The following is a 12,296-nucleotide window of genomic DNA, read 5'->3' as shown; positions in this document are numbered from 1 at the left end:
CACATGGACGTGATCGCTCATGACTTCAACCATATACATACATTGTCCAATTCAACTCTGAATTTTACTTTCTGTTTTAACTCCACGTTAAGAAATCGATAGATGTGCAACAGAAGCAAATTTTCATGTAGAGAGTTTGTTAAAGGGAGACTACATATAAGAGTAAATACTTTAAAACACTCAATTGATTGTATAAAACAAATATTAGAACTATATTTAATCAAAACAAACTAACACATTTCAAAAATTAAATAATACTTACTGATACTAATGACTACTACTCATGTAAAGAACTATAATTACATGATTTTTATTCATTAACTACTACGAACAGGCACAAATAAAAATTGAACTACTCAATCATCTTTAACCACGGATCCATCACCAATCAAGTGGTCTATTTTTCCATCAGGGCGCTCAAAGAAGTCTGCCACATCCAAGTGGGTGATGTCAAAATCATTGTCATAGACAAAATTGGCTTCAGGGCCTTTATTCTTTAGAGATGCTTGATAAAGCTCAACCAAATATCTTGGTATACGACAAATATTTGCCCAATGCCCTTTTTCCACCGCAACGATAGCATTCAGTTTCTGAACCATTTGCTTTTGGCTCCTCATCTTTCCCTTTCCACTTTTGGTGGTTATTTCTCTTTGGGGGATGATTAACACCAGGAAAATTTCTTCCTTGTCTACGACCACGGCCACGACCACGACCACGACCATGACCACGAATAGAGTCATGGCCTTTTCCACGCTTAGCATAATGGGAATATACCTCATCCACTTTAGGCAATGGTGTAGATCCAGTGGGTCGATTTTCGTGATTTCTCATGAGCAAGTCGTTATTTCGCTCAGCCACAAGGAGAAGAGAAATCAACTCAGAGTACTTCTTGAAACCTTTCTCTCTGTATTGCTGTTGCAAGACCATATTGGAGGCATGAAACATTGTGAACGTTTTTTCAAGTATATCATAATCAGTGATAGTATCTCCACAAAGTTTCAATTTAGAAGTAATTCTGAACATTGCAGAATTATATTCAGAAACAGACTTAAAGTCTTGGAGCCTCAGATGAGCCCAATCATATCGTGCTTGTGGAAGAGTGACCAACTTTAAGTTGTCATATCTTTCCTTTAAGCCAATCCACAAAACAAGTGGATTTTTGACTGTGAGATATTCTATTTTCAACCCTTCATCAAGGTGATGACGCAAGAAAATCAAGGCCTTAGCACAGTCTTGGGTGGATGTTTTAGTTTTGTCTTTAATGGCGTCTCCAAGACCCATTGCATCTAAATGGATTTCAGCATCCAACACCTATGTCATATAGTTCTTGCCCGAAATTTCAAGGGCAACGAACTTTCTTTTCATAATGTCAGTCATAATTAAAAAGAGGAGAAAAGTTATACCTTAATCTTCTCAAAGAGCTTTTTGAGACGGTAAAGTCTCGTGCTGATAACGTGTTATAAAACAATAAAAGTAGAAGAACAATATTGCACAGAAAGAGAGAGGAAATTCTTATTGAATTTTGGGATGATTTACAATGAGGTAAGACCTTTATAGGGAAAAAATGACTTAGCCGCAAACTAAAATTCTCTACAAGATAAACATTCTCTAAATAGAATTCTATTCATAACAAGTCCAATTTTATTATTATTATTATTATTATTATTATTATTATTATTATTATTATTATTATTATTATTATTATTATTATTATTATTATTATTATTATCATATCAATAAAATAAACATAAAAAATAAATTAAACCTAGTCCGAATTGAATAAATTTCCAGTTGGGGAGTACTAGTAGAGTTTAACAAAGAAATCAGAGAGCTTGAAGACGCAAACAATGGCAGTAGCGGCCGATCTGATTGATTTCTTGAACGCTTCTCCTACAGCTTTTCATGCAGTCGGTACTCTACTTTATCTCATTCTATCTTCTTTCTCCCTAATCGCACCACAGTATTGAAATCAGTCTTGATTTTTTTGTTATTGTTTAATTAGAAATTATTTATTTTGATTTATTTTGCTTTGGTTGGTTTTTTCTAGAGGAAGCAAAGAAGAGGCTTAAAAGTGCAGGTTATGTACAAATATTTGAGAGAGAGGACTGGGATTTGAAAGCTGGGAACAAGTATTTCTTCACTAGGAACCATTCTACTATTGTTGCTTTTGCTCTCGGTAAAAAGTACGCCCCCAATTTTTATTCTTTTTATTTTTCTGAAGTTAGGTTCTTTTGTTCTATTTGTAACAGAGAAAATGCAAATAAATTTGGCTGATATTTGTAAATTTCCTTTTAGATACGTTGCTGGAAATGGATTTTACATAATTGGTGCTCATACAGATAGTCCTTGTCTGAAGCTGAAGCCAGTTTCTAAGGTAATAATCTTGATTCTGTTAGGGGGAAAAAAATTAGATTTTGAAGCTTGTTAAAGTTTTTGAATTTGTGGCTTATCGAATATTCGTCTAGGTCTCTTATTGATTGGGGTTGTTGTAGGTAACTAAAAATGGATTTCTGGAAGTGGGTGTACAAACGTATGGGGGTGGTCTTTGGCATACTTGGTTTGATCGTGATTTGACAGTTGCGGGAAGGATGATTATAAGGAGTAGGAAAGATGGTTCTGAATCCTACTTGCACAAGCTTGTGAGAATTGAGGAGCCCATAATGCGAATTCCAACTTTGGCAATTCACTTAGAAAGGTAAAACCATAAGAAGATGAACTCTCTTCTTAAGATGTTGCATGTTTCGAAATTCATCTTGGGTGTCAGAGGTCTTGGCGTTTCAGATTTCTTTGCAGCCTTCCTGTCTTGTGTCTAATAGCTTTGGACCTATTTGGAATAAAGAAAGTTTTGAGCATTTCGTTAATTTGATGTATTTCATAGGATAATAGGTGTCACAAATCTTGCTTTCAATGTTTGAGTAGATTTGAAGAGAAAAGATCTTAGCTTAGCTATTGAGTTTTATGTAGCATGCTTATGCCTTTGTATGTCAAGCGACATACAATTGGGATAATCAGAACGGTTTGCGTAGGTGCTAATTATTCTTTCATGTTGTTCTAATCTTCTAAATCAACTAGAGGGATTTGCATCAATGTATTATGTGGTCACCATATTAATTAAAAAACATATTATGTGATCATCATGTGCTTTGTACCTTCAATGAGTCAGAATATCTCTATCTTCTCCGTATTATTTTGACCGCTTCTTTGCATGAGAAATTATTACAGTTTGTTTCCTATTTTTGCAGGGGTACGAATGATGGATTTAAGGTGAACACACAGACCCATCTTCTACCAGTATTGGCTACATCAATTAAGGTAATGTTTGATACCCTTCTCTGTACTTATTTCCCTATCATTTAGATTCCTTTCCTTGCCAGAAAAGCATTTACTTTATGTGAACATGTATGTTTGTGATATGAACTAATTCTTTTCCTCACTGGTTTAGATTCTTAACTAATTCTTTTTCTCACTGGTTTAGACTCTTAATTTTTTAGCATCATCTAGGAAATTCTAATTCTTGCCTACAAGCATAACAAACAACAACAACAACAAACTCAGGTTAATCCCATACGTGGGGTCTGGGGAGGGTAATGTGTACACAGCCTTACCCCTACCCTATAAAGGCAGAGAGGCTATTTCCGATAGAGCCTCGGTTTAAGGAATGGTAAAAATAAAGCAACAAGCAATAACAACAGTAATATAATAAAGTAATGAAAGCGAGTGGCATAACTAGTAATAAAGAACTAGGAATAAAAGAATGCAAGAACATTACTAGTACTACTGACAAACCTAGGAGGAACTCACAACTACCTATCAACCCACCACCTTAATCCTCGACCTCTACACCCTCCTATCGCTAGTCATGTCCTCGGTTAGGTAAAGCACCGACATGTCCTGCCTTATCACCTCTCCCCAATACTTTTTTGGCCTACCCCTGCCTTTACTCAAGCCCGCCATGGTCAACCTCTCACACCTCCTGACTGGGGCATCTATGTTTCTCCTCTTCACATGCCCAAACCATCGCAACCTCGATTCCCGCAAGCATATGTACATATGTCTCTCTTCCTCTTGCCTACAAGCATATGTACATATGTCTCTCTTCCTCTTGCCTACAAGCATATGTACATATGTCTCTCCTCCTCTTGCCTACAAGCATACGTACATTTATAGCTCACACGTTATTCTGACTACCCCTAATCCGGAAATTCTTACCTTGATAAGCTTTTGGCGTGTTGGTGGGTCTTTTCATTTTACATGCACTTCAGAAGAACACCTGAATTGAATCTATTGTTTCGTTGGACATGAAGCATCTGCAAATGCCCTGCTTTGAATGCTTGCTTGAAATGAGTCGCAAACCCGCTTTGGACATTACACATTAAGCAGAATGAACTCATCACAAGAAAATAGAGAAAAGAAAAAAAGGAAAAAGAAATATTACCTTCTTGTTCCATATTATTTGACAACGGATAACTTGACACAAAGTTAAGGTGCATGAAAAGTTAGTTTGATAGAGAAACATTGCGTCAAAGTTTAAAAGTTAAATAGATAAATGAAGTTGAAATCTTAAAATTTCAAGCTACGCTAATCCAAAAAAAAAAAGTTATGAAAGTTCTATAGAATGGGACAGAAGGAGTATTAGACAGTAAAATTATTTAACTGTGTGATTCTTTATTTTGGAATAAGCTTGTTTCCTGTTAGGATAAATGCATTCATTATATATCTAACATTTGTTTGCAGGATGAACTTAATAAACCAGTTTCCGCTGATGATTCTATTGAAAATGGACCTCCAAATGATGGAAGTAAGTCCAGTAAAAAGATAAATCCTGGTGGTGAGCAACATCATTCCCTTCTTCTGCAGGTATCATAAATTGCTTAAATTGCAATCCTTATGGATGTTAATGTTGATGAATCTGAGTTGCTAGATGCTTTTCTTACATTCCTTGACGTATATTTCCAAGATCTCTGGTGCTATACAGTTTTGTTTTCATGCTATTTTCTTTTTCTTTCAGCTTCTTGCTGCTCAGGCTGGATGTGAACCAAGTGACATATGTGACTTTGAGTTGCAAGCATGTGATACTCAGCCAAGTGTTATTGCTGGTGCCATGAAGGAATTTATTTTTTCTGGAAGACTGGATAATTTATGCAGTTCATTCTGCTCTCTAAAGGTAAAAGATGCATAGATACAGAAAGTTGCACCGGATAGTTCTTCATGGATATTTTGGTAGAAAGAATGGCATCATTTTTGTATTAATAGTCTAATAGATGCATGGTTAAATTCAAAGTGCATAAATTACATAAAAAGATTGGATACAATATTTAGAAGTTGCAAAGTTCCTTTGCTGCATTGCTTTCCTTTTTTTTCTTTCTTTAGTTCACATTTTTGTTGCTTTAGTAAAGCATTTTGAAATGGCAGCACGAAGCGGTTTTACTTAAAATCATGTTGAATGCCTAGTTTACTGAAGGGAAACCAAGGAAAAGCCTATGACAGGGCTAATTTGGATAACCTAGAAGTCTTTGTAAAGAATTTGTAAGCAAAAAGGCAAAATATTATTAATCATAAAGGATAAATACTTTGCTAGTTGCTTTGTAACATGTAAAGTAACATATTGAACAATAATTCTTTGTCTTCTGTTCCTGCATGTGTACTTGCATAATTTGAATTGATCAACATGGAATGCAATAATGGTACTTCTTGTTTTAAATTTCATGCAATGAAACTACTCTGGCGGTGGTCAAGTCAGGCACTGATAGATGCTACTTCTCAAAATAGTCTCGAGGACGAGGTTGGTGTAAGAATGGTGGCTCTGTTTGATCATGAAGAGGTTGGGTCTGATTCAGCACAAGGAGCTGGATCCCCGGTCATGTTTGATGCTCTCTCACGAATTACAAGTACATTCAGTCCAGATTCGAAGGTAACAATTGAATGAATATATCTATCTCAGTGCTCCATATTGCTGCAATATTTAAATTGTCTCTTATTGTTTTTTGGACACAGAATATGTTTGGTACCTTGTAAGCACACGCAGTAGAGCTCTTCTTAATGCGTTTTCATGCAGGCTTGGATTATCACTTTATATAGCTCTTATCCTATTGAGAAAAAATTTGGACTTGCTTTATATTCCTAGTTACTGGAAATAGGTTCTGTAAGTTTTAACTATCCGTCTGAAGAAGCTTATACTTAGTTGAGGCCAACACCTCTCTTAATTGTAATGTCTGCAATTGTTTCCCATCTGTCCGCTTAGTAACATATAAAATAACACTTCTCTTTATTGTAATACTAGTAAGGGTAGCCCGGGCTTAGCCCCGGCCCAATGTGAACAAAACTACCTCATTATGAGAAATAGAAAAAACTGCAAGCACTTTACCTCAGATAAGAACATGTATTTCAGCCGATCTTGACATAGTTCAAAGATAATCATATCAATTATTGGGGATTTTTCCAACCAAATATCAGAATGTACACTAAGCTTTTACCCTTTAAGTGCATATAATCAGCTAGAGCTTCAATTCTAGACGGAGTTAATCTAGGTGTCTCTCAATAACTAATCACTCACAATATTATAATATGGGCAGTTTGATTAATATTGAATAATCACGTAACATTAAAAATAAATTAATTGAAGTCAAAGAACTCTGTATTGTGAAAGGCCTTATTTGAAAAAATGATTTTAATACTCATCATAGTCCTTGCCATTTCATACCGTAATTACTAATTTATGGTTCACTGATGCAACCGTTCTACTAATTATTAATACTTGAAACCAAATATATTGGACCTATATGTACGACTGTTTATCTAAGGAAAGTTTAAAAATGACTTGAATTAGGTTCAATATTTTGTATAAAAAGTCCAGTTATCCAGTATTTTCCCGATTTGCATAACAGTAGGCCTAGCTTCAATTTATTAAACAAAGTAGTATACAGTCTATCGAGTAACAAAATCATACACAACTTCCGTGCTTCTTCAACAGTTACCACTTAAAAGTAGGCATCAAACAATTACTTAGAAATACAGATACAAACCACTGCACGATGATTCTGACCAAGTTAACTCTTAAAACTTGTAAGTTACTCCATTTGTTAGCCAAAGGAAGGAAAAATGCTTGTGTATTTCTTCAAAATCCAATCCGTAAAGGAAGAAAAAAGAACATGTCATGTTGTTGTTGTTTAACAAAGAATGTAGGATACTCCGTCCATCCACCACCATCATTATCTTAAACCATCTCAAAAGATTTAATTTCTTAATGTCTATACCAATGTCATTTAGTTTTAAAATAAAACTCCAAGGTTTTTTCCCTTTTCATTACTATGTCTTTCCCCTAATACTTTTCTCTCCTCCCACAACCCCATCTTCCTTACCAAAAGATTGCCTTTTCCCCCTTCTCCAATACATCAGAAGTTGATTAATATGTTGAAATAGAGAAACTAATACAATATTATGAAATAATTAATCTATTATTATAAATGAAATATTAAGTAAGATATTTGGGAATGCTTATTAAATGTGAAATTGTTCAAATTTGAAGTTCGAGCATGGAATAAATTTTAAGTTGGAAAGTTGGGAAGAGTGAATTTATCAAAATCTGGATCAATGTAGAATTTAAATAACTCTATGGCTGATTAGCGAGAATTATAAATATCATGGTGTTCTACTTAAATTGATGAACTTTGGAATTTCGAGATTGTTTGCATCACTCGAGTCAAAGTCTGTTTGTGGCATAGTCACGAAACTCCAAGCTTCAATTAACTGTAAACTAAGAAAACGGAAGAAGGAAACAGAGAGAAACAAAAAGACATAGTCACCAAAAACATCAGTAGAAGTCAAACATAGCAGGCGGTGGTCTTTTAGGAAATGACAGGACACATGTGCATATGAAATGACAAAACTGCCCCTCAGTAAAAGTGCCTTTTAGGGACTGAAGTGAATTGGTTTTGATGTCAATTCACATTGACCGGAAGCTCCTCTCATTCCCTCTTATTAATAGTAGTAATATGCTATGGTTTCCCATCAGTCCACTTAACTGAAAAATATGGGAAACGATATTGCCAAAATCCTAGTTGTTGTGTCCGTAACTAGATAGCCAGGCTTGACTAAATGACCTTACTTTTGCCTGTGGCCCTAATGAAATACTTAGCATAAAAATAAACTATTTTAGTTTAAAATCCTAAAGCCTTAACCATCTTAAAATCCTAAAACCCTTCATTAAGTCGCTTTGAAGCGTTTTCCAGGTTTGCTGATATGATTTTATGTTGCGCTTCAGTTAATACCGAAAGCGATCCAGAGGAGTTTCCTGGTCTCTGCTGATATGGCACATGCCTTGCATCCTAATTATCCGGTAAGTTCGTTCATGTGTCACTCTCTATAATTTAATATCTTTTGGCTTGATATTAATTTAGTTCTTTTTCAGGACAAGCACGAAGAGAATCATCAACCCAAATTTCATGGTGGGCTTGTTATAAAGCACAATGCTAATCAACGTTATGCCACCAATGCAGTCACTTCCTTCATATTTAGAGAAATAGCTGCTAAGCACAACATTCCTATTCAGGTCAGTGAATAACGGTGGATCCTTAAAGCACTCCATTCCGGAAGCTGGCCAATGTGAAGATATAAAACTTTCCTAGTGGTGGCAGCTGACATAAAGAGGCAGAGCAAATAAGAACTGAATGCAAATAACTTACTGAAACCTTTGCCTTGCCAAATCCTTCGTTCTTTTATCTCGGATTTGTAGTTTCTATGTTGTCATCTGTTTGGATTTATGTTCATTACGTATAGTTAGTAACGTGTAGATGTTTGAGAGTGACTTATTTTGCAGGATTTTGTGATTCGCAATGATATGCCATGTGGCTCAACAATTGGACCAATATTGGCAAGTGGGATAGGTATTCGAACTGTTGATGTAGGAGCACCGCAGTGGTCAATGCATAGCATAAGAGAAATGTGTGCAGTGGATGATGTGAAGCATTCGTACGAGCACTTTAAGGCCTTCTTCCAAGATTTCTCACATCTTGATGGAAAGATTGCTGTGGACGTCTAGGCCAAATGTAATTTGGTAATGCCTTGTTCTGGTGAATTACTTGGAAATATCAAACTTGTTCTGAAGTCTTATTTCCACAGCTAGAATGCAACAATCAAAAGGTTTGACAATCGGTCCATGAAGTTATAGAACTCGTGCTTGTTTTCAGTACTTTCTTTGTTTTGAATTTTGAAAAAATAAAATAAAAAGAACTACTGTATGTCTCTATGTGTGGGTGAGGGGGGGGGGGTTATTTATTTTCCCTCTAACGGCAAGAAAAGGGTCAAAAATACCCCTCTACTATATGAAAATGATCATATATATCCTTCGTTATACTATCTGTCCATAAAAGCCCTTCCTCGGTTAGGACCTCCACCATGTCCAACATCATCCCACCCACGTGGCGATGCCACTTCATTGCCCCAACCCCATTTACCCTCCTCCCCCACTTCTTCCTTCACCACCATCTTCCCTTCACCAACCACCATCATCAACATCACCCAACTACCATAATCACTACCAACCATGAAAAATAGAATCCAGCTGATTGTGAAACTAGATTATTGAATCGTTAATCGTAATAATAATTGAAACAAGTGCAGATTACCCAGTTACTGTATCCTTCATTCTATTGTCCATAAAATCCAACAAAGAGAAACTTTTCTCGTTTAATAGACTGAATCACAAATATAGAAGGACGACAAGAATAGAATTAACCTATCTTGTTAGCTTAAATTCTCATCATTCTGTCTTCCACATCTCGCTTCATCAGTCATCATTCTCTCCTCTCTATCTGGTTTCAGCAATGATCTTGGTAAAAAGGGTTCTCCATCACTGTGATGAAACTTCGGTATTCAATCCTTATAGAGATGAAAACTTCTAAACTATTATCAGCGATGAACTTGTCTATTTTTTCAAGAGTGTTGAGTCGCTCACTGAAAAGTTCAAATTAAAAGAGGCCAAAATGCTTTTTGATCATTTTAACCAATTCCCGAGCATTGACTTCTGAGAAGGTAAAAGAGTTATGCTGAACAAGAATTTGATTGTGCATCGAACTCCGTCAAAGAATTTTTCTATAAATTCTAACATCTGTTGACAAAATAACTTATTTTATTGATTATGATATCACTCCCTCTAACGATCTGGACATCATCCCACTTGTTTTATTGATTATGAAAGGGGTGGTAGTGATTATGGTAGTTGGGTGATGTTGATGATGGTGGTTGGCTGAAGGGGAAGGTGGTGTGAAGGAAGAAGTGGGGAGGAGGATAAATGGGGTTGGGGCGATGAAGTGGCATCGCCACATGGCGCTTACCTCAACAAAATGTCAAGCCATGTGGGATGATGGTGGAGGTCCTAAGGAGGAAGGGTATTTTTGTACTTGTTTTATAATGTCGAAGATTTTTATGGACAGATAGTATACGAGAGTATATGTGATCCTTTTCATACAGGAGAGCGGTATTTTTGACCCTTTTTCGTATTTTTAATAATTAAGGTTATTAAATGTGTGTTTTAAACGTCTGTTTAAAATTTAAAAATACATTTAATGTGGACCGTACAGGTAGTACTCATGAAAATATAAAAAAATTTGCTAAGATTGATAAATTAGAGGCAGTTAAAACGTTTTTTTTATGTTGTTGTTGTCCTTTTCTTGAAAAATGTAAGTAAAGGTTTGGAACTTTTTTTACTAACTTTTTGAGAATAGAGGCACTCACTCTCGCGAGAGTGGGTCTGGTGAGAACGTATTAAAAAAAGTAAATTTTTCATAAAACACCATCTTTTTGGTCTAATTAGCCATTTATAGATACCCTTTGCTATATTACATGTTATAAACACCTTTTATGTTTTTATATAATGTATTTCATGTATTTAAGCTGTTGTATTCATTAATACAACAAAAAATATAGGCGTAAAATCTGGAATTCCAGCTAAGTTTGACATGTATTTAGCTGTATTCAAGCGACATTAACATTAAATACAGTAACGTATTTGCGCTAAAAACGGAAGAAAATAAAATCACATGATATTCTCCTAATTTAACTCAACGAACTAAAACGATCCCTCATTAATCTGTATTTGAAAGATACATAATAAAGATTATAGCTGAATAAAGAGAAATACATATGAATAATACAGTTGAATACAACAAAATACACATTAATTCATCTAAATAAAGCACTTGAATACAACAAAAATACAATTGAATACAGCTGAATAAACTCTTGAATGCAACAAAATACAACTAACTTCTGCTGAATAAAATAGTTAAATACAAGTGGTTAAACCTGAATACAAGTGAATACAGCCGAAGAATACATTCGAATACAACTGAATACAAATAGGCGATTTGGGCGATCTAGATAGAGAAACAGCCCTATGGCTTCGCCGGATGGCGGCCAGCCATTAATTCCGGTTGGTCAGCCATGAGGCAAATTCCTTGTTTTTTTCCCTTTTCACATTACACTTACAAATAAAAACTCAATCCTCAAGCTTGAACTCAACGAGAAAGTTGCTGCCAATTCCAGTCAAGAAGTGGAACAAAGCCAACGGAAGCTATGGTGAGAAGAATAAATCAATAGCTACTCCAATTACAAATGAGGTTTTGGTTACGTTCTTTCTTGACTCCAGCAGTGAATTGGGTCTCCGCTCAAAACCTCCACAAATACGGTTAGTAATTCCAATATGTATTTCTTATCGAATATGCACATAGATAACGTTGGTGACGCGGAGCAGAAAATTGAGAATTTGGGTGGGAGAAGAATTAAGAAACTAGGGTTTGTGGGAGAAGAGAGTCTGGTTGTATGCAAATAGAGAGAGATTGTATTGGGGTTTGCAGATACACGGTAATTATGTGAGAGAAAATACAAAAAGGGAGAGAGAAAAATAATATTTAGCATATATGGTGCCTTAATTGTAGGATGTAACTATATTTAGATTTTTTGCAATAAAGGATAAAAGGTATTTATAGGATGTAATATTTTAAAATGGTATTTATTTAAAATAAATAGGGTACTAAGGTTTTCTATAGGGGGTAAAAATTCCTTAAAAAAACCACTCCTTGTCTGTGCTAATTAATTCATTATTAAAATGACTAACCACCACCTACTACTATACATTACTACTTTACTATAGTATATCCATACTAAAGGCAAAGCGATTACATAAGTACTGCAGATCGACTGTTGTACACAACTCTGGAAGTTTTAATTAACCTTTTTAAAGAAAATTTATAAAATGAAAAGTTTAAAGATAATTTATTAAAACTAGAGAAGTTTTACTT

The 12,296-nt window shown here is 35.2% G+C and overlaps 2 protein-coding genes across 2 annotated transcripts; one reads left to right on the top strand and one right to left on the bottom strand.

Moving 5' to 3' along the window:
* Positions 1-356: 356 nt before the first annotated feature.
* LOC138888329 (uncharacterized) lies at positions 357-1,023 on the bottom strand. Its single transcript, XM_070170181.1, has 2 exons — positions 552-1,023; positions 357-427 (listed from the first exon to the last, which is right to left on the bottom strand). Exons 1-2 carry the CDS (start codon positions 1,021-1,023, stop codon positions 357-359), a joined length of 543 nt encoding a protein of 180 aa, XP_070026282.1.
* Positions 1,024-1,785: 762 nt separating this feature from the next.
* On the top strand, positions 1,786-9,236 carry LOC104237911 (probable aspartyl aminopeptidase). The gene is made up of 11 exons (XM_009792145.2): positions 1,786-1,911; positions 2,048-2,183; positions 2,296-2,374; positions 2,493-2,695; positions 3,243-3,312; positions 4,735-4,857; positions 5,009-5,164; positions 5,741-5,911; positions 8,261-8,335; positions 8,408-8,548; positions 8,816-9,236. The coding sequence occupies exons 1-11, from the start codon at positions 1,848-1,850 to the stop codon at positions 9,035-9,037; spliced, it is 1,440 nt and encodes a 479-aa protein (XP_009790447.1). The 5' UTR covers positions 1,786-1,847; the 3' UTR covers positions 9,038-9,236.
* Positions 9,237-12,296: the final 3,060 nt, after the last annotated feature.

This window comes from Nicotiana sylvestris, chromosome 3 (genome assembly GCF_000393655.2).
Source record: "Nicotiana sylvestris chromosome 3, ASM39365v2, whole genome shotgun sequence".
Lineage (NCBI taxonomy): Eukaryota > Viridiplantae > Streptophyta > Magnoliopsida > Solanales > Solanaceae > Nicotiana > Nicotiana sylvestris.
Note: the sequence above shows the minus strand (reverse complement) of the source record. Positions and strands in the feature narration are given on the sequence as shown.